General features: G+C 42.7%; 1 protein-coding gene across 6 annotated transcripts in view; it reads right to left on the reverse strand.

Annotated features, from left to right (window-relative positions):
* The window catches only part of LOC134351792 (ubiquitin carboxyl-terminal hydrolase 15-like), a 117596-nt gene that overhangs the window by 46261 nt on the left and 48087 nt on the right, over positions 1 to 23248 (reverse strand). For 5 of the 6 annotated variants that reach the window (XM_063058486.1, XM_063058485.1, XM_063058487.1 and 2 more), the window contains one exon: positions 1302 to 1446. In XM_063058486.1, coding sequence (XP_062914556.1) covers positions 1302 to 1446 — 145 coding nt within the window. Of the gene's footprint in view, positions 1 to 1301; positions 1447 to 1662; positions 1917 to 23248 lie in introns of those variants that run through there. The other variant, XM_063058489.1, reaches the window with a different exon arrangement.

A 23248-nucleotide genomic window follows, 5' to 3' on the forward strand; every position in this document is an offset into this window, starting at 1 on the left:
AAGTTTGTTCCTTCACTGTCTACTAACGACAGGAAAATCTGTTTGTTTTCTGCAATCTTTTACATTATTTGAAAAGCAGTTTTTTTCTAAATGGACACTCCTCCTTCTATTCTGATCATAGGCTTCTCCGGGGTGTACCTGGATGACAAACTTGAGTGCAGCACCAATGCAGCAGCTGTGTACAAGAACGGCCAGTCGCCTCTACTTCCTGAGGAGACTGAGCTCCTTTGGATATGCAGGCCTCCCCTTCACATGTTCTACCAGTCTGCTGTCGCCAGTAGTGGTGAGCTGGGACAATGGCATCAACACAGGTGATGCCAACAGGCTCAATAAACTGATTAGAAAGGCTGGCTCTGCTATGGGAGTCAAACTGGACACAGGAACCTACGGAAAATCCTGGAAATTCTGGACAATGTTTCTCACCCTCTGCATGCCAGCTTGGCTGAACAGAGGAGACTAAGACAACTACTCGGCTCCAACGAGCACTATATGAGGTAATTCTTACCCTTGGCCATTAGGCTCTATAATGAATCAACCTATAGCCAGGGAAGTGATGACCCCTCCCCCCTCCTTTTAGACTGGTTGAGGTAACTTATTTTTTATTCTTTCTTACTTCTCTTCTGATATTTGTATATCTGTGCACTTGTAATGCTATTGTAACACTGTAATTTCCTTTGGGATCAATAAAGTATATGTCTACCTATCTACAGATAGGGCTAGTTCAGGGATGAATTCAAATGCATCCAATTTCTGAGAGAGGTAGGGACTAATAGACAACTTGAGAGTATTCATTTAAAACATACTTAACTTCAAAACCAAGTAATATACACAATGGATGGAGCAAAAACTTATTTAAACCACCTTCTGTGATTTAAGGGAAAGGTCAGTTACAGTTCAAGCATACAACACATTAAATACCTTATGCAATAGGTTTATTTTTTAGTATTAACAGTTGGTCCAGGTTTAACCTTATCAATGAGTACATTTTATAGGAAAGGGGAAAAAAAGCTTTTACACGTTGTTAGACTACTGGATTGAGAGGAATGCAAGTTTACATTTTTGATGCTGTCCATTTATCAGAAGCAAATTATATCCTAACAAGTGGAATTTACTTGCAAATCCCAGCCCTTCCCTCAGCTCAACCATGAATAGTCAAAATGGTCCATTAATAGTAGAATATTTTTTCTACTGCTTTCACTCTCACACCAAGAATCTTCAAAACTAGGCTATGTGACACAGCCTTCCAAGTCCTTAAGTACTTACAACACTGAGTGATAAGAGGTCTCTTCATAATGACCTACCTGAACTGCTGAGTTCATAAAGCACGTGTTACCCAAATTACTGAGGCCACAGAGACCAGCTTGTTCACTGTGTCTTCCTGGTTCTAGATAATCGTAGCTGTTATAGCCAGAATATGGGGGAATACAGTAGTTTGAATTTTTCACACTGAAAGAAAAAAGATGGAGTATTTAGTTAAAAGATTAAATGCCCCTTTTCATTGGACAACATTTAAAATAGGGATTATTTACAACTATAGTTGGAAGTATTAAACTTAAGTTCAGAAATGAACTGCAGGACACAGAAATAGTTGCAAGTATCACTGTCATAATGCATAAATCTATAGTACTACCAGATCTCCCACAAAAGTACTGGGATCTCTACCATTCATCTACAGAGGCTCTTTCACAGCTCACTTTCTTTTCCACTTCTCCATCTAAGTTTAAACAGTTTGACTTTATACACCAGCAACATAGAATCATCTCATTTCTTCCTTTTTACAGCATGAAACCATCATGGAGGCAAGGCTAACAGGAATCTAGGAGAGGAGAGAGTGCTTCGGTTACAGGTGAGGGTGCAGGCATTCCAAAGGGCCTCCATGACATCACCGACTCAGTACATTAGAGCTTCTATTTATAGTGTACTGTGCTAAGGCAGCACAATCTGGGTTTCACATGCAGTGAGAAGCCTGTGGTGGAACAAGGGACTGACTAATGCATCCTGCCAAAAAAGCTGTGCAGAAAAGCAACGCCTCTGTCAATTTGAGAAGAGGGAAATAAAAACTGCTCTTACTTCAGTGATATGGGAAAGGATACAGAGGTTTGGAGAGAAAACACTGCAATGAACTGTAGACTGTGCTTGCAGTAAGTAAGCATTATAATCTCAGGAGCTTCAATATCAGGAATTCCAAGACATCTATATTATCATAGAAATCATAAAATCAAATAATATACCACTACAATTTATTTTTTTTTAGCATTTGTTAAATAATCCACTCAATTACTGAATCAATTAAGACTTTCAAGGTGACTTACACTGAGCACTGACCAGAAAGGCTTCACTCTGGTACACAAGCAGAGTAACTGCAAAGAACCAGCTTAAAGTCAGATTCCTCTGGTTAAAGGGATGCTCCGAAATGAAACTAGCAAAATAATACCACACCAAAACTTTATAAATACTTCCCCAAATATTTTACTGCAGTTCATTCCCCAACCCCACCTCTGTACAGCAAAGGAACATACCATTCTGGATAACCTTATCTTCCTGCCCCTTTGCTAATTTGTGCTCTTTAAAACACATGCACAAGATAAATGTTATTGTAGTACTTTTTTTTGAGAATTTGCATGCTTTGAAGTTCTTTGAAGTTAAGATTGATGTATGAGGGTTTGGGAGTGATGGGATGGATAAGAAAGGGGAGGGGTAATTACCAAATGCATGTTTAAATTCATTTGATTCTGCATATTTAAAATTCATTCCAATCTTGCACAACCTTAGTGCAGATATGAAGCAAGATAACCAGCAGTTATCTTGAAAAGTATAAAGGCTAAGTAGAAAGAACAGGAGTAGGCCATTCAGTAGCATTATTACTTATCTGACATTACTAAAGTCCAATTCCATATCCGTTGATTCCCTCACTGATCAGACAGTCTTAAATATATCATTCCACCCCTCAATCCACCAGCCCTTTGTGGTGAATAGTTCCAAGTATTTATTTGAATATCTCACTTGAAGCACAGTAGATTGACCTTTCTTTGATGTCGGATTGCTTACATTATATATCAGTTTGAAGAATGTAACCAAGTCCAAGGTTTAAAAAAAAACCAAGCTTAATTATTACAACACAGCAACTACAATACAGAGGAAGAATATTGTCCCAGGCAATAAAAAGATACATGGGCAAACCTTGTGAATATTACAGTACTTTCCACTAATGGATATGACAGCTCCAAGGACTGATTCAAGTGTATAGATTGACAAAGAGGATTACTGGTTGCATTGTCACATAGACAAAGACCGCGAAGCTCAGATTTGTATACTGGAAGAAAGATTCCATCAGATCAGCTTTCCAGTGGAGTGTATAGCTCCATTGTAAGGTATATACTGGAGAATTTGTAATTGTAAATGGGGCAAGAATGGTAGGAAGGAAGAATTGGGACAACATCCATGCTACATGGAATAAGATAATCACATAACTCATAGTACGGATGCCCACACTGTTCCCTCCCAGTTGTGAGGCCGCCTTGGCGCACATTGCCTTTATTGCACTGATTTTATACATTTTATTAGTGCTGCGCAGTTTTCAGGCAGTGTAAAAATTTTCTGCTCAAAGCAATGGCTGGTCTGCACAGCTGTAAAAAACAAATCAGAGGGAATGTTGGAGGTGTACATTTTGCAAGTAAGAATAGCAAGGTCACTTGTTACTTAGAAGCTGCAAGTGTAGGTGGGGTAGAAAAAAATAGGTAAAGACACGAGGTTGCCAGGTTATAAAGTCAAACAAGCACTGGTGATAGAATTGACAGGTATGGAAGTTATTAATTAGGCTACATTAGGAATACTGTGTGCAACCCTGATCATCGGATAACAAAGACAATGAAGAGGATGCAGAGATTAACAGAGATAAGACCAGGTATTTAATATAAAATCAAGTTAGGATGAACAGACTGGATCTCTTTTCTCTTTAAAAAGCAAGTTGAGCAAGCCAAGAAATATTTTAAAAATTGATGCAAGGTTTGGATACAGTAAATACAGAATATTTCCATGTGAGAAATATCCAAATTACAGAACAGGAAAAATAAATCCAATTGGCAACCAAAGCAGCTTCTAAGATGGTGGAAACACGAGGAATTCTGCAGATGCTGGAAATTCAAGCAACACACATCAAAGTTGCTGGTGAACACAGCAGGCCAGGCAGCATCTCTAGGAAGAGGTACAGTTGACGCCAGGCAGCATCTCTAGGAAGAGGAAAGTCGACAGTCCTGACGAAGGGTCTCGGCCTGAAACGTCGACTGTACCTCTTCCTAGAGATGCTGCCTGGCCTGCTGCGTTCACCAGCAACTTTGATGTATGTTGCTCTAAGATGGTGGACTCATTAGCACCAGTGGCATAGTGGCACAACACGTAGAGTTGTTAGCCTACAGTTCCAGCAACCCAGGCACAATCTGATTCTGATGCAGTTTGTGTGGAGATTGCACCTTCTCCCAATGACCATACAAACACCGGGCTCTTTGCTTTCCTCATGCATCTCAAAGAGGTTCAGGTAGGTGAATTGGCCACAGTTTATTGACGAGTGGTAGGTTCTGGAGGAGTCAATGGAAATATCAGGAGAATGAAAAATGGGAATAGTGTAAACAGGTGTTGATGGTTGGCTTGGACTCACTGGTCCAAAAGACCTGTTGCCAGACTGTACAATTTCATAACTCAGTCCTCATCCAGATGAAGGGTCTTGGCCCGAATTGTTGAAAGTTTATTCCTCTCCCTAAATGGTGCCTGACCTGTTGAGCTCCTCCAGCATTTTGTGTGCATTGCTTGGATTTCCAGCATTTATAGAATCTTGTGTCCATAACTTAAGAGTGTAGTTGAAGGCAAAAGTAAAGAGGCACTTAAGAGGAGGCCTGACAGTTATGAGAGAGAATATAATTAGAGGATTTTACTGATGGATATAGTCGGCTGGTGGCATAGTGGCATCAGGGCCAGACTTCAGAGCGAAGGCTCCCGAGTTCAATTCCAGCCGGCTCCCTAGCACGCTTTCCATCTGTGCTGGGTTGAGCGTCGAGCTAGCAACTCGGCCTCGTAAGAATAAGAAAGCCTGCTAAAAAAAAAAATGCCGTCATGACGCGTCCCGATGACTCCACTCAGAGTTAAGGGCTTTCTTCTTCTTACTGATGGATATGGATATATCTACATGGGATACACAAAATCTATTGAGGAGTACTTTGTGAAGATTCTGCCTTAGGGCAAACATTGGTCCTGGAATCTACCCCAAGAAGCTTTCTCTGGTACTACAAAATGGCAATACAAGACCCTTGATTTTAACTAGTGGTCATTTTGATAAGTGATAAAAATGTTATCAAAGCTGATAGGTCCCACTATTGAAAAAGAAACATTGGAAATTGGAGCAGCTTGAACTGACATTTATTTAGAACATGGCTGACCATGGTAGTTTCAAGTTCCTGGGTGCCAACATCTCTGAAGATCTATCCTGGACCTAACATACTGATGCAATTACAAAGAAGCCACACCAGCAGCTATATTTCATTAAGAGCCTGAGGAGATTTGGCATGTCAACAAAGAACAATAAATTTCTCCAGATGTACTGTGGAGAGCATTCTAACTGGTTACATCATTGCCTGGTATGGATGGGTCACTGCACAGGATCAGAAAAAAGCTACAGAGGATTACAAACTCACACTTAGCCGGCTCCAACACGGGCACCATCTTCCCAGCATGGAGGACATCTTCAAAGGGCAATGCCTCAAGAAGGTGGCATGCATCATGAAGAAGCCCCATCACCCAGGACATGCTCTCTGCTTATTACTGCCATCAAAGAAGAGATACAGGAGCCTGAAGACACATATTCAATGTTTTAGGAACAGCTTCTTCTCCTTCACCATCAATGAACCAACCCATGTATGTGTGTACACACACATACAATTTCTTATTGTAATTTAAAGTATTTATGTATTGCACTGTACTGCCACCACAAAAAAAAACACATTTCATGACATGTCAGTGATAATAATCCCGATTCTGATCACCTAACTCTAAATTTTCCCTCCTCATCCCAGCAAATAAAGCAGCAATGAGCTTAACCCCTTAGCACACATCTACAAATAAGGATCAACTCTACTTTAGAAGCGAAAACAAAATATGGGGTGTGGGCAGTACATGGTCCATTGTGAAAATTCAGAACATTCCTACCAATGGACTGCTTTTAATTACTACTGCCGCTTCCTTGGCAATTAGGATTTTGTCATGTGGACCTTACACTGTTGATTACGTATCAACACAAGATCATTTACTCTCATAACATCTTCCCACTACCATAAACAGTCTGCGACATGTCAAACTTCACCAGCAGGAACCTTATGACATGAATAAGCAAGCATCACATCACGTATAAATCACTTGCAGAATCATCGGCCATCAATGGACCAGAGGTACAGGCCAGCCTTTATATGGAGAAACTGGTATAAGCACCGTATGGCTTGCTTTTGTTTTTATAATATGACATTCAAAGTGGAAGTCTGCAACAGAGATATAGTCATAGTCATACTTTATTGATCCTGGGGGAAATTGGTTTTCATTACAGTTGCACCATAAATAATAAATAGTAATAGAACCATAAATAGTTAAATAGTAATATGTAAATTATGCCAAGAAATAAGTCCAGGACCAGCCTATTGGCTCAGGGTGTCTGACCCTCCAAGGGAGGAGTTGTAAAGTTTGATGGCCACAGGCAGGAATGACTTCCTATGACGCTCTGTGCTGCATCTCGGTGGAATGAGTCTCTGGCTGAATGTACTCCTGTGCCCACCCAGTACATTATGCAGTGAATGGGAGACATTGACCAAGATGGCATGCAACTTAGACAGCATCCTCTTTTCAGACACTACTGTCAGAGAGTCCAGTTCCATCCCCACAACATCACTGGCCTTACGAATAAGTTTGTTGATTCTGTTGGTGTCTGCTACCCTCAGCCTGCTGCCCCAGCACACAACAGCAAACATGACAGCACTGGCCACCACAGACTCGTAGAACATCCTCAGCATCGTCTGGCAGATGTTAAAGGACCTCAGTCTCCTCAGGAAATAGAGACGGCTCTGACCCTTCTTGTAGACAGCCTCAGTGTTCTTTGACCAGTCCAGTTTATTGTCAATTCGTATCCCCAGGTATTTGTAATCCTCCACCATGTCCACACTGACCCCCTGGATGGAAACAGGGGTCACCAGTACCTTAGCTCTCCTCAGGTCTACCACCAGCTCCTTAGTCTTTTTCACATTAAGCTGCAGATAATTCTGCTCACACCATGTGACAAAGTTTCCTACAGTAGCCCTGTACTCAACCTCATCTCCCTTGCTGATGCATCCAACTATGGCAGAGTCATCCGAAAACTTCTGAAGATGACAAGACTCTGTGCAGTAGTTGAAGTCCGAGGTGTAAATGGTGAAGAGAAAGGGAGACAAGACAGTCCCGTGGAGCCCCAGTGCTGCTGATCACTCTGTTGGACACACAGTGTTGCAAGCACACGTACTGTGGTCTGCCAGTCAGGTAATCAAGAACCCATGACACCAGGGAAGCATCCACCTGCATCGCTGTCAGCTTCTCCCACAGCAGAGCAGGGTGGATGGTGTTGAATGCACTGGAGAAGTCGAAAAACATGACCCTCACAGTGCTCGCTGGCTTGTCCAGGTGGGCGTAGACACGGTTCAGCAGGTAGACGATGGCATCCTCAACTCCTAGTCGGGGCTGGTAGGCGAACTGGAGGAGGTCTAAGTGTGGCCTGACCATAGGCCGGAGCAGCTCCAGAACAAGTCTCTCCAGGGTCTTCATGATGTGGGAGGTCAATGCCACCGGTCTGTAGTCATTGAGGCCGCTGGGGCGCGGCGTCTTCGGCACAGGGACAAGGCAGGACGTTTTCCACAGTACAGGAACCCTCCGGAGCCTCAGGCTCAGGTTTTGTGCACCCTGGTACTGACACCATCCAGTCCTGCAGCCTTGCTTGGGTTGAGACGTTTCAGCTGTCTTCTCACCTGTTCAGCCGTGAAGCCCACCGTGGTGGTTTTGTGTGGGGGAGGGGTATAGTCATGAGAGCAGGGAGGGGGACTCTGAGGAGGGGTAGGAGGGGAGAGTGGAACATGTGTTGATTGGGGGCCGACAACAGATGGCTCATGTGGGGGATGGGCAGGGGTCACAATGTCAAATCTGTTAAAGAACAGGTTAAGTTCATTGGCCCTGTCCACACTGCCCTCAGCTCCTCTGCTGCTAGTTTGCTGGAACCCAGTGATAGTCCTCATCCCCCTCCAGACCTCTCTCATGTTGTTCTGCTGGAGTTTCCACTCAAACTTCCTCCTGTACCTGTCTTTAGCCTCCCTGATCCTGGCTTTCAGGTCCCTCTGTATTGCCCTCAGCTCCTCCCTGTTTCCATCTCTAAACGCCCTCTTTTTAGCGTTCAGGATGTCCTTAATGTCCTTTGTCACCCATGGCTTGTTATTTGAATAACAAAGGACAGTTCTTGTCGGAACATTGCAGTCCACACAGAAGTTGATGTAATCAGTGATGCAGTCTGTGAGCCCATCAATATCCTCTCCATGTGGCTCACAGAGTGCCTGCCAGTCTGTCACCTCAAAACAATCCTGGAGTGCCTCATAAGCCTCCTCTGACCATTTCCTCACTGTCCGGGAGGTTGCAGGTTTACTCTTCACTGGAGGCATGTAGCAGGGTTTTAGATGCACCAGGTTGTGATCTGACCTTCCCAGTGGGGGGAGGGAAGAGGAGCTGTATGCATCCCTAACGTTAGCGTACATCAAATCCAGAGTCCTCTCCCCTCTGGTTGTACAGCTCACATACTGCGTGAAGTTGGGCAGTGTTCTAGCCACGGTAACCTGGTTGAAGTCACCCGAGTCGGGTGCTGGGTTTGTAATCTGGCTATGACTGTGTAAATGATGTTACACGCCGACGTCGGGTTGGCAGAGGGAGGGATGTACACAACAACAACAATTACATGCGAGATTTCCCTTGGCAAATAATATAGCCGGAGTCCAACAGCAAAAAGTTCAATATCCGGATTACAGACCCGTTCCTTGATCGTAATATGCCCAGGATTGCACCATCTGTTATTTACCAGAACCGCCAGCCCCCCTCCTTTACGCTTACCGCTCTCAGTGCAATTCCGGTCAGCTCGAACGGTCTGGAAGCCCTCAATGGAAACGCTTTGATTGGGTATGTCCTCACGCAGCCACATCTCAGTGAAGCACACGACACTGCTCTCCCGAAATGTTCTCTGACTCCTGACAAGCGCCGTCAGTTCGTCCATTTTATTCCCCAGTGATCTCACATTTCCCATGATGAGAGAGGGGAGACACGGCTTATAACTTCTCTTCTCCATAAGCCTCTGTTGTCTTGACCCGGTCCTCTTCCCTCGCCTTTTTGATCCCCCTCTGCATCCGCTGTGTGTTTTCCTCCAGATTTCAGTCGGGATGTCCGCTGCTCTGTTCGCTAAACCAGCGGGCATGAGCGCAATCAGTTGGTCCCTGGAATAAACAATGCGGCCATCCTGCTGCCACGCTAACGAGATGTGTCCGAATGTAACTAACTCCAGCGCTAAAAGAACAAGTAAAACTCTCTCCACCAGCATATTAGAGAGGGTGCAGCTTCAATGAGTTACCGTGTGAAAAAAAATACAACAAATAACTAAGTTAAAAAGTAATCATAAAACATGTTAACACTCAACAGGATCAAGATTGGAACATTCAGAGAAATATTTAAATATCAGGCTAGTTGTGGGCACGTGGCCAAATGGTTAAGGCATTCGACTAATGATCTGAAGGTCATGAGTTCGAGCCCCAGCTGAGGCAGCGTGTTGTGTCTTTGAGCAAGGCATTTAATCACACATTGCTCTGCGACGACACTGGTGCCAAGCTGTATGGGTCCTAATGCCCTTCCTTTGGACAACAACAGTGTCGTGGAGAGGGGAGACTTGCAGCATGGGCAACTGCTGGTCTTCCATACAACCTTGCCCAGGCCTGCGCCCTGGAGAGTGAAGACTTTCCAGGCGCAGATCCATGGTCTCGCAAGACTAACGGATGCCTTTATTTGGGACAGATAAAAGTCTGTCTACTGCAAAAGTGTCCAACCATGAGCCAATTACCATGGATATCACCTATTTGATAAACTGGCTTCTTATTGTCGCATGCACTGAGATTCAATGAAACGCTTTTGTTTGCATGCCATACTGACAGATTAGGCTGTACACAAATACATAGAGGTATTAAAATAATTTTCAAATGAATGTGGAATATAGTGTTACAGTTATAGAGAAAGGATGGAACGTGTAGACAATTTATTAATTGTGTGGTAGTTATATCACTGGGTTAGTGCTGGACATTCCAAAGCCATGCATTAATGACGTGGAGATGAGGTCAAATTCCACCATAGCACCTGACAAATTACATATAGCTAGATCAATATGGAATATTAGGGAATGATAGTGACCACCTGGAGACTCATTTTTATGGCATAAAAATCCAGCAACTTTAATTACAAATCTGTACCTGCAAATGGTCATGTAGTTCAAAGAAACTTGCCACAATAATCCACATTTCTTGTTCAAATAATTATTCCAAAATGCATTTGGATTCTCTTTTTTTTATTTTAGTTTCTTTTCAGATGTTGTGTAAGTAGATAACAAAAGAAGACAATTGTAATTTTGCCCAAACTTACAGTCCAAAGACGCAGGTAGGTTAATTGGTTATTGTAAATTATTCCGTGATTAGGCTAGGATTAAATCAGGAGAATTGCTGGGTGGCGTGACTCGGAGGTCCGGAAGGGCCTATTCTACGCTGTATCTCAATTAATCAATAAATAAATGTGAATTATCAAAGAGCATTTCAAATAAATGAAGAATAATCTGGAAAACTATTAGGTTTCTTCAAGAATCATAATTTTGGAACTAGCTGTAGTTTTCTTCAAACTGATTAGAACTCAATAGTGACAATGGAAAATAATATTTCTGTAAGATATTCTGCGCGTGGCCAAGTGGTTAAGGGCTTCATCTTGTGATTTGAAGATCGCTAGTTCGAGCCTCAGCTGAGGCAGCGTGTGTGTCCTTCAGCAAGGCACTTAACCACACATTGCTCTGCGACGACACCGGTGCCAAGCTGTATCGGCCCTAGTGCCCTTCCCTTGGACAACATCGGGGGCGTGGAGAGGGGACACCTGCAGCATGGGCAACTGCTGGTCTTCCATACAACCTTGCCCAGGCCTGCGCCCTGGAAACCTTCCAAGGCGCAAATCCATGGTCTCATGAGACTAACAGATGCCTAAAAAAAGATATTCTGCCATGGCTAGCATTTGTATTTGAATGTTACTTCCACTTGTTAAAAATTAAATCCTGTAGCAATCTGCAAATGCAATATGAACACTACTTTCACATATTGTTCAATTACTCCATTTCCAAAGCAAATGGTAATTTCTTAACTTGAAGCCAAGATTAATGGAATTATTAATTTTTAACACTGGCCAGGTTTCTAAGCTGTAGGATGGCCTTTGACTGGGTTATGCACTGGTGCTCTTGATGCTTACACTGCACCTCTTTCTAATTTTGGACTTGGAACATTTCGGTGAAACATGTCATGATCTTGCAGATCAGGCAGCATCTATGGAAAGGAATAAACAGATGATGTTTTGGGCCGTGAAGCAGGAGTCCTGAAGAAGGGCCTCATCCTGAAACAGTGAATATTTATTCATTTCCATAGATGCCGCCTGACCTGCTGAGTTCCCCCATCATTTTGTGTGTGTTACTTTGGATCTCCACCATCTGCAAAATAATGGTCCTAGGTAATTCCAAAGGATCTGACATTCTGCATGTCCAAACAATTTACTCATATGTGGGTTTCTCATGAAATAAGCATTTATGAACAACCAACTTTTTAATACATTTCTGGGATTACACCGTGCATCTCACATTGTTGTTTTACTTGAACTCAAGTCTTGACCTTCGTCAAACAGCTGCTGCATTAATCTAATCCTGCCCATTGCTGCTGCTGACTTAGAATCATAGAATTGTTACAACACAGGAAACTTCAGTGAAAAAAGTCAAAAACTGCAGATGTTAGAAATCTGTTCAGCCAAATCCATGCCTGTTCCGAGCACAGAAATCGAGAATCATCCCTGGTTCTGAACCCCTACAGGCAAGTAGGTTCCAGATTTGAATTATTCTGAATTTTTAAAAAATCCCCCACATCTCCATATACTCTGTTCATACAAATAGCTTATCTATTATAATAATGTTTTAGTTTCCATAAGCAAGCATTTTATTGAATGAGAAATCTGTTACGCTTTCTAACTCCAGAAATTAATCAAAAGAAAAGCATGGGAGCCAAGGGAATACCCGGGTATGTTTTTACTTTCAGTGAGGCACGCACATATGACCTGGTGATGCAATGATATATGCCATTCACGTATTTTGTTCATATAACTCATAACGAATGATGTGCAGAACAAAGAATGCTTAATCAAACAATACATTTAGAATATTACTGAAATATTAAATGCACAACACTCCTCACTGCTTAGCTATAAACTCCCACTTAATATAGTACGCATTTCAACTCAAATATGTAATGTATTCCACCATAACTCAGTAAGATAAAGGAGCAGAATCTGCCCCAATCTCCTGCTTTCTCCCTGTATCCTTTCATGACCTGACCAATCAAGAATCTATCAACCTTTGCCTTATACTTTTATAGTGTTGATTGTTCTCTACTCATCTTATATATAGTATATTTCAAATTGCCCCAATCAGGCCTTAAGATTTAATTGCTGCAGGGGATTTCTTGCTCTTGTGGGATGATGTCTTTCCTGACGGTGGGGGGAGGGGCAGGGAATCACTCTGCTTGGCAGATGAGACATGGCTGTGAAATAATCTCAGATTTTGGGGCCTCCTCCCTGGTGGTTGGAGGAGCTGAATGCGAGAAGTGGTTCTGAGAGCTCTGAATACCGTTTTTCTGGATGTGTTGGCATTCCGAACAGTGCATGGCAAGCTGCTTGATCTGTTGATCTATCCTAGGCCCCCAGAAAAAGCCAACACTTCCTTTTTGACCATGTCTAAATGATCGGCATGTAGCTCCTCCAATGCTTCAGCTCTCAACTTGGATGGTACACCAACTCTCAATCCCCATATAAGGCAATCTCCGTCAAGGGCAATTTCATCCTGGTGCTGGTAAAAATGGGGGAACTGAAATTTCTTCTGCACATTCCAGCCATTTTGGGCTGCCATGTAGACCTGAGACAGTGCGGGGTCTTTTCTGGTTTCCCTTTGGATCATTTCTGCCATAATAGGGAGACATTCGATATGCACTAGGGAGAATATGCCAGAGGATTTGCAGCTGAATAATTTGTAAATTATTCAGCTATTTCCTTTTCCAAGGGTAAACAGGACAATCCATCAGCATTTCCATGATGAGTTGTCCTCTTGAAATTATGTCCTCCATGAAACAGAGCCCAACCCTACATTCATGCTGATGTTATTAGTTGAACACCCTTCTGTGGATTGAAAATGGACAATAGTGGTTGTTGATCAGTAATGAAGGTAAAATCTCTCCCATACAGGTAATGGTTGAAACGTTTTAACCCTAGACCAGATTCAAGGCCTCTGTCAGTCTGTGCGTAATTTTTCTCTACAGTGGTAAGGGAACTTCCATCACTCATAACATGCATATGACAGCATCTATACCATAGATAATGGTAAGCAGGTAAGCTTCACAGGACCATGTTGTGAGAGTACAGTGCCAGACGTCACCACTTCCTTCACCTTTCGGAAAACCCACCTCACACAGCTTTGTCCATTGCCATTTATTCCCAAACTGTAGTAATGAGTTCAAGGGGTGGAGCACAGTAGCCAAGATTGGCAGGAACCTGTTACAGTAATTGACAAATCCCAAAAAAGGACTGCAACTTTGACACATCTTTTGGCCTTGGGGCATCCACCACTGCTTGAATTTTCTCAGCACACCTGTGCAATCCCTATGCATCAAGTTATCTTGGTTTAAAGAATTCACACTTGTTGTGACATGCCCTGAGCCTATAACTTTCTAACCCTTTTAACACTGTCTTGAGATTTTGGAGATGTTCAACCATACCAGCAACAATGATATCATTCAGGTAATACTGAGTAGCTAGGCAGCCTTGCAGTACCTGGTCCATAACTTTTTCCCAGAGTGAAAGTGCAGATGCTACTCCAAAAATAAGCCTATTATAGCAATAAAGCCCTTTGTGAGTGTTTATGGTGAGAAACACTTTGGACTCTTCTTCCATCTCCATCTGTAGGTAGACCTTGGCTAAGTTTACTTTGCTGAGGTGTTTCCCTACAGAAAGTTTTGCAAAGATATCCTCTATCCTGGGCAGAGGGTATTGATCTACTTTCGGTACTGGGTGGATGGTGACCTTAAAATCACCAGATCCTGATAGACCTATCCTTCTTAGCTACTGGGACTACTAATGTTGCCTGTAGGCTCCACTCAACCTTGGAAAGAACTCCTTCAGCCACCATATGACCTAGCTTACCGGCTACTCTATCACAGGTGGTATAAAGAACTGTACAGGCTTTGTTAAACTTGGATGCAGTTTTTTCATTTACAAACGTAACACTATTTTACCCTTGATATGTTTGAGTTTTTCCAATACCATCTTTGAACACTGCTATGGCATTATTCAGTACCTTTCTTAATTCACTTTCAACTGACTCTATTGCAGGGAATGTGGCACGTAAATAGTAGATGGATCTCCAATCAAGTTGTAGTTATTTCAGCCAATCATGACCCTACAATGTCGTCCTCCTGTTTTACCACATACAAGCCTAATATGGCTTGTTGTTTGTTGTATTTCACTGTCATGAATGTCATTCCCACAGGAGTTATATTTTCTCCAGTACAAGTTCTTAGTTGGATATCTGTAGGCTTCAGTTCAGTATCGTTGAAATCTCATTCAAACTCATTTTGTGGAATGACTGAAACAGCTGAGCCAGTGTCCAATTCCATATTAATTAATTTGCCATTTGCTTCTGGTGTAAACCATATTGCTTGTCTTTTGTTAGGTTTCACATTCTAAATCTCAACAGTATCCAGCCCTGTGTCATTCTCATAATTATCAGATTTTTCATCAACTGTGTGCAGATTAGTGTTCTTTTTGAAACTGCAACTTGATTTTTTTATCTTTTTCTCTTTTCTGTGCAGTCTGCCCGATATGCTCTTTGTGTGCATCCTACTTTGTTGCATTTTCTGCAAGTTTCACCTACAAACCTGCATTGGTCTGGTGTATGTGAGTTTCTGCAGCAACGGTAACACATCTTGCTCGGCCAGGCAAGCCTCCATTTTTGTTCACGCTCACTTGCATTTCTAATTGCGACTCAATTGTGTCTCTGCTGTTTCCGTTGATACAGTGATTTCAACTGCTTGTTCAAATGTGAAATGTACTTCCGTTAGGAGCTGTTCTTTAATGTTTTCTTGTAGAATTCCACAAACTAAACAACCTCTCAGTGCATCAATAGGCCTATCACTGAAATAACAATGTACAATCTCTTCAATTCAACCATGTAAGATGAAATGGACTCCCCTTTCTTTTGATTCTGCTTATGAAACTTAAAGTGTTCTGCAATCAACAATGGTTTCGGATCTAAATGTTCATACATTACTGTCACAATATCAGAATCAGGTTTAATATCACTGGCATATGCTGTGAAATTTGTTAACTTTACAGCAGCAGTACAATGAAATACATGATAGAGAAAAAAGCTGAATTACATTAAGTATATGCATGTCTATTAATTAATTAAAATAAGTAATGCAAAAAAAAACCACAAATTAAAAGTAGTGAGATAGTGCTCATGGGAAATTAGATGGTCAAGCAGAAGAAGCTGTTCCTGAATCACTGAGTGTGTAATACTCAGAAAGTAAGGAGGTATGGAATCCAAGGGGACATTGCTTTGTGGATCCAGAACTGACTTGCCCACAGAAGGCAAAGGGTGGTTGTAGACAGGTCATATTCTGCATGGAGGTTGGTGACCAGTGGTGTGTCTCAGGGATCTGTTCTGGGACCCTTACTCTTCATGATTTTTATAAATGACCTGGATGAGGAAGTGGAAAGTTGGCGGTGTTGTGGATAGTGTGGAGGGCTGTCAGAGGTTACAGCAGGACATTGATAGGATGCAAAACTGGGCTGAGAAGTGGCAGATGGAGTTCAACGCAGATAAGTGTGAAGTGGTTCATTTTGGCAGGTCAAACATGATGGCAGAATATAGTATTAATGGTAAGACTCTTGGCAGTGTGGAGGATCAGAGGGATCTTGGGGTCCGAGACCATAGGACGCTCAAAGCAGCTGTGCAGGTTGACTCTGTGGTTAAGAAAGCATATGGTGTATTGGCCTTCATCAATTGTGGAATTAAATTTAGGAGCCGAAAGGTAATGTTGCAGCTATATAGGACCCTGGTCAGACCCTACTTGGAGGACTGTGCTCAGTTCTGGTCACCTCACTATAAGAAGGATGTGGAAACCATAGAAAGGGTGCAGAGGAGACTTACAAGGATGTTGCCTGGATTGGGGAGCATGCCTTATGAGAATAGGTTGAATGAACTTGGCCTTTTCTCCTTGGGGCAACAGAGGATGAGAGGTGACCTGAGAGAGGTGTATAAGATGATGAGAGGCATTGATTGTGTGGATAGTCAGAGGCTTTTACCCATGGTTGAAATAGTTGCCACAAGAGGACACAGGTTTAAGGTGCTGGGGAGTAGGTACACAGGAGATGTCAGGGGTAAGTTTTTTAATCAGAGAGTGGTGAGTGAGTGGAATGGGTTGCCAGCAACGGTGGTGGAGGCGGATATGACAGGGTTTTTAAGAGACTTTTGGATAGGTACATGGAGCTTAGAAAAATAGAGGGCTATGGGTAAGCCTAGTAATTTCAAAGGTAGGAACATGTTCGGCCCAACTTTGTGGGCTGAAGGGCCTGTATTGGGCTGTAGGGTTTCTATATTTCTGTACCTGATGGTTACAACGAGAAGAGTACATGTCCTGGGTGGTGGTCATTCTGGCTGGTTTGGTTGGAGTAGTCAACCTTCTAAGCAAACTGTATGCTTTTCCACCTATTACGCTCAGCAAAACTAGCACTTGTTTCTCATTGGCTCTTTAATTTGCTTTAAAATACTGCTCAACTCATTCAGTATACATCAGCCACTTATCTTGAAATCAAACACGTCTTTCAGATATAGCTAGCCATTTCTGTTTTTATCTTAAATTATGATTATCATCCTGTACTCACTGTTTATGAACCCATGAACTTTGTCAGTTTTCTGTTTTATTTTTAAATCAACTGTCTTTCTCCATTTGTGAAGAAAATAATGTGGTGCGTTTTTTTTTTAACTTGAGCGTCTTGCTGTGCTTCAACAGGTAGACAGTCATTTCCAGTTTGTTTTAAAACTTACTCATCGCCACTATTATGTTTCGTAACTCCTGAAATTAATTTAAAGAAAAACACAGGAGAATGGAGGTAACTCGTGTATGTTTTTGCTTTAGTGAGCCACGCACATGTGACGTGGTGGCGGAATGATGCATGCTTTCACGTAATTTTGTACATATAAACCCACAATGAATTATGTAAACAAAGAATGCTTAATCAAACATTTCCAATATTACTCAAATATTACTAAAATATTGAATACAAAACCAACATTTTTTTCATGTTGTTAAAAAAGGACAATGGAACATGTTTTTCTTCCTTGAAGATTCTGTCAGGACATCTTGATGGTTCTCCTCTTCGTCTATTACTCACTTCTTGATTCAAATGGCATAATTTAACTTCCGACATCAGTGAAGGAACGTGTTTCCTCTTCCAAACCAAAGAATTCCTTCAGTGTTTCTTAAACTGTTCTAAGGAGGCTTCACCTACTCAGATTTAAACGAAATCTTGTACTTGCACAAATGAAATCTGGGACTTGGTACTCTCTTGTATTCTATACAGGGTGGGGTGGGAATTTTCGACTGTGATATTCATTGCTGAAGACACTCTGGTCATTTGCTATCAATCCTGCTACATTCAAGGCTCCTCTGACTTTCATTTGTGTCCAAATACTACCTGTCAATCTTTTGTCTCTTTTTACATGAATCATTCCCTTCTTAAAATTGTATTATGCCTTAAGATCTTCATTTTTGTTGGTGCTTTCGGATTTCAACTTGAATCTGTAAAACTTTATGCAATTTATACATAAAATGTAAAACATGAAAGTACTATAATTCACTAAAAAGATAAACATATCTCAAACGGTGTACTTGCAATACAGCATTTTATATGATCCATACATCAAGCACCACCTAGTGGCATTCTACATGTAATAACAGCTTGTGCCCTAATACTCAGTCTACTCAAATACTACAAAGACCCGAACAAGTGTCTATATATGAATACTGTGCATGCAATCAGCAAAATCCAACCTCACTCTCCCCTAGTTCATAAACCTGCTTGCTTAATAATTTAACAAGGCCAAGTCTATAGGATCAAGTAAGTAAATTCATGCAGTTTTTTGATTATTTCTCCCAAATATTAATGCTGTCCCGGCTCTTGCTAACTATGCCATACAACAATGGTTACATAAAAAGAATCTGTTTAATTCCAGACAACACACACAAAATGCTGGAAGAACTCAGCAGGCTAGACAGCATCTATGGAAAAAAGTACAGTCAATGATTCAGGCTGAGTCTTGCCAAAGAGTCTCAGCCCAAAACATCGACTGTACTTTTTTTTCATAGATGCTGCCTGGCCTGCTGAATTCCTCCAGCACGTTGTGAGTGCGCGTTGCTTGGATTTCCAGCATCTGCAGATTTCTCTTGTTTGTGTTTAATTCCCGAGACAGCTTAAACTGCCAAATCTACCTGTGTAAAATGCAGAGATGCAGAAGCCTATTCTGGTATACTCCAGAGAAAAAGACAGTGACTGGCTGCATAAATACAAGAGATTCTGCAGGTGCTGGAAATCCCGAGAAACACACACAAAATGCTAAAGGAATAAACAGTTGAAGTTTTGGGTAGAGACCCTTCATCAGAACACACATTTTTCAACACAAACAGAGGAACTAGAGCTTTAATGGGTCATTTCTGTTGAAATGGAAATTCAGAGGTACAAGATTATTTGAACAGTAAAACCCTCAAGTAACTGTGAATCCAGATTGTTTTGAGCAATTGGATGACAGAAACAAGTTCTTCAATCTCCACTTGAGAGACGATTGTGATATGGTTAATTTTCCAAGCAGTGATGTACAAAGTCCAGTTTATTGTCTTATGCATATCTCTGCACAGGTGCAAAGAGAAATTTACTTACAGATTCATCACAGGCACAGAGTATCATATAAGCAAAAAGCAAATTAATCGTAAATTATATACTTTTTTTTACAAGAATGCACAATTAGAACAAAAAACATCCATTTCAGAACGGTGGTCAAAATTATCAGTGTTGTTTACTTAAAACACACACATGCAAAAGAATATTCTTCTAACCATGACATCAATAGTAAACCAAAGCTAATGCTCTGCTACAGTCCAATAATCCATTAATGAGAGTGGAAATCCCGAAGACTCGATTAGAAATAGACAAAGATCAGATCCCACAAAGAACTGTCCTTCCCTGCCAAACATTTTTTCACAACTCCACACCCATAGTTAAGAGGAATATTGAAAAACTCCACATAGATGTATAACATTCTTACAAGAAAAAATAGGAAGGGATGGAACCAGATAGACCACCTGCAATAAACTAGGTATTAGATTCAGACACATCAGAAAGTTTAAACTAGCGGTCCCCAACCACCGGGCCACGGACCAGTACTGGGCTGCAAAGCATGTGTTACCAAGTGTACGAGGAAATGATATGAGTCATCTGCACCTTTCCTCATTCCCTGCCACGCACTGTTGAACTTGAACGTAGGGTTGCCAACTGTCCCATATTTGCCAGGACATCCCATATATTGGGCTAAATTGGTTTGTCCCATATGGGACCGCCCTTGTCCCGTATTTCCCCCACTAAGTTAGAGCGTTCCTATGAAACCTTTCGTGCCGAAATGGTGTAAAGTGAAGAAGCAATTACCATTAATTTACATGGGAAAAATTTTTTGAGTATTCCCAGACACAAAAAAACCCTACCAAATCATACCAAATAACACAAAAAAACTGAAACTAACACGAACATCTAATAAAAGCAGGAATGATATGATAAATACACAGCCTATATAAAGTAGAAACAATGTATGTACAGTGTAGTTTCACTGAACAGAATAACCCAAACACGAGGAATTCTGCAGATGCTGGAAATTCAAGCAACACACGTCAAAGTTGCTGGTGAACGCAGCTAACTGCCGACAGGACACCAACCGTCTCGACTTCACCGTATCTTGTTCCCATTCCAACCTTACTCCTTCCGAACGCTCTGCTCTCCACTCCCTCCGCACTAATCCTAACCTTACTATTAAACCCGCCGATAAAGGGGGTGCTGTTGTAGTCTGGCGTACTGACCTCTACCTTGCCGAGACACAGCGACAACTTGCGGATACCTCCTCTTATTTACCCCTCCATCGTGACCCCACTAAGGAGCAGCAGGCCATTGTCTCTCACACCATCACCGACTTTATCCGCTCAGGGGATCTCCCATCCACTGCTACCAACCTTATAGTTCCCACAACTCGCACTTCCCGATTCTACCTCCTACCCAAGATCCACAAACCTGCCTGTCCTGGCAGACCTATTGTCTCAGCTTGCTCCTGCCCCACCGAACTCGTTTCTGCATACCTCGACACGGTTTTATCCCCCCTTGATCAATCCCTTCCGACCTATGTTCGTGACACTTCTCACGCTCTTAAACTTTTCAATGATTTTAAATTCCCGGGCCCCCACCGCTTTATTTTCACCATGGATGTCCAGTCCCTATATACTTCCATCCGCCAACAGGAAGGTCCCAAAGCTCTCTGCTTCTTTTTGGATTTCAGATCTAATCAGTTCCCCTCTACCACCACTCTGCTCCGTCTAGCGGAATTAGTCCTTACTCTTAATAATTTCTCCTTTGGCTCCTCCCACTTCCTCCAAACTAAAGGTTTAGCTATGGGCACCTGTATGGGTCCTAGCTATGCCTGCCTTTTTGTTGGCTTTGTGGAACAATCTACGTTCCAAACCTATTCTGGTACCCGTCCCCCACTTTTTCTTCGCTACATCGACTGCATTGGCGCTGCTTCCTGCATGCATGCTGAGCTCGTTGACTTCATTAACTTTGTCTCCAACTTTCACCCTGCCCTCAAGTTTACTTGGTCCATTTCCGACACCTCCCTCCCCTTTCTAGATCTTTCTGTCTCTATCTCTGGAAACAGCTTATCTACCGATGTCTACTATAAGCCTACTGACTCTCACAGCTATCTGGACTATTCCTCTTCTCACCCTGTCTCCTGCAAAAATGCCATCCCCTTCTCGCAATTCCTCTGTCTCCGCCGCATCTGCTCTCAGGATGAGGCTTTTCATTCCAGGACGAGGGAGATGTCCTCCTTTTTTAAAGAAAGGGGCTTTCCTTCCTCCACCATCAACTCTGCTCTCAAACGCATCTCTCCCATTTCACGCACATCTGCTCTCACTCCATCCCCCCGCCACCCCACGAGGAATAGGGTTCCCCTGGTCCTCACCTACCACCCCACCAGCCTCCGGGTCCAACATATTATCTCCGTAACTTCCGCCACCTCCAATGGGATCCCACCACTAAGCACATCTTTCCCTCCCCCTCCACCCCGCTTTCCGCAGGGATTACTCCCTACGCGACTCCCTTGTCCATTCGTCCCCCCCATCCCTCCCCACTGATCTCCCTCCTGGCACTTATCCTTGTAAGCGGAACAAGTGCTACACATGCCCTTACACTTCCTCCCTTACCACTATTCAGGGCCCCGAGACAGTCCTTCCAGGTGAGGCGACACTTCACCTGTGAGTCGGCTGGGGTGATATACTGCGTTAGGTGCTCCCGATGTGGCCTTCTATATATTGGCGAGATCAGACGCAGACTGGGAGATCATGTTGCTGAACACCTACGCTCTGTCGCCAGAGAAAGCAGGATCTCACAGTGGCCACACATTTTAATTCCACGTCCCATTCCCATTCTGATATGTCTATCCACGGCCTCCTCTACTATAAAGATGAAGCCACACTCAGGTTGGAGGAACAACACCTTATAATCCGTCTGGGTAGCCTCCAACCTGATGGCATGAACACTGACTTCTCTAACTTCCGCTAATGCCCCACCTCCCCCTCGTACCCCATCCGTTATTTATTTATATACACACACATTCTTTCTCTCACTCTCCTTTTTCTCCCTCTGACTATACCCCTTGTCCATCCTCTGGGTTCCCCCCCCTCCCCCTTTTCCTTCTCCCTGGGCCTCCTGTCCCATGATCCTCTCATATCCCTTTTGCCAATCACCTGTCCAGCTCTTGGCTCCATCCCTCCCCCTCCTGTCTTCTACTATCATTTTGGATCTCCCCCTCCCCCTCTCAAATCTCTTACTCACTCTTCCTTCAGTTAGTCCTGACGAAGGGTCTCAGCCCAAAACGTCGACTGTACCTCTTCCTAGAATAACCCAAAACCGATTTGTGGAAAAAAAATCGGCACATATGCGCGTCACGCATGCGCACACAGGTGCCCGCGCAAGGCTTCATGGTCATGGTAGTCTGTCTTGGGGTAAACACAAGTGCCTCGTATTTGATTGCTAGTCTTGTCCCTTATTTGGGAGTGAGAAAGTTGGCAACCCTAACTGTAAAAGACATGTTGAGGTGAGTTTAACCCTACTTGAACACACCCCCCCCACCCCACCGCCGGTTGGCCGGTCCGCAAGAATATTGTCAATATTAAACCGGTCCGCGGTGCAAAGAAGGTTGGGGACCCCAGGGTTAAGCAATTCAAGCTGCACTGTAAAGTCCATGATCTTAGTACATGCCCCAAAATTGAGGGGGTTACTCCCACAAGCATGTCAAACATTAGCTGATCACCACTTACTGCTCACTTAAATGGATGCATGAAGACCCTCTAAAGTTGGAATCAACTATGACAGCAAAGAGGTAGAGTGCACTTTTGGCCTTTAACTTCCCTCACCTAGATGACAATGATTCAGCTACCAGAATGGGCTTGATGCAGGTATTCCTCACCAACACAGAAGTAGCGAGTAACTGTCTGTGACATTATCTGTTGTGAGT

This window comes from Mobula hypostoma, chromosome 9, assembly GCF_963921235.1.
Source record: "Mobula hypostoma chromosome 9, sMobHyp1.1, whole genome shotgun sequence".
NCBI classification, from domain to species: Eukaryota; Metazoa; Chordata; class Chondrichthyes; order Myliobatiformes; family Myliobatidae; genus Mobula; species Mobula hypostoma.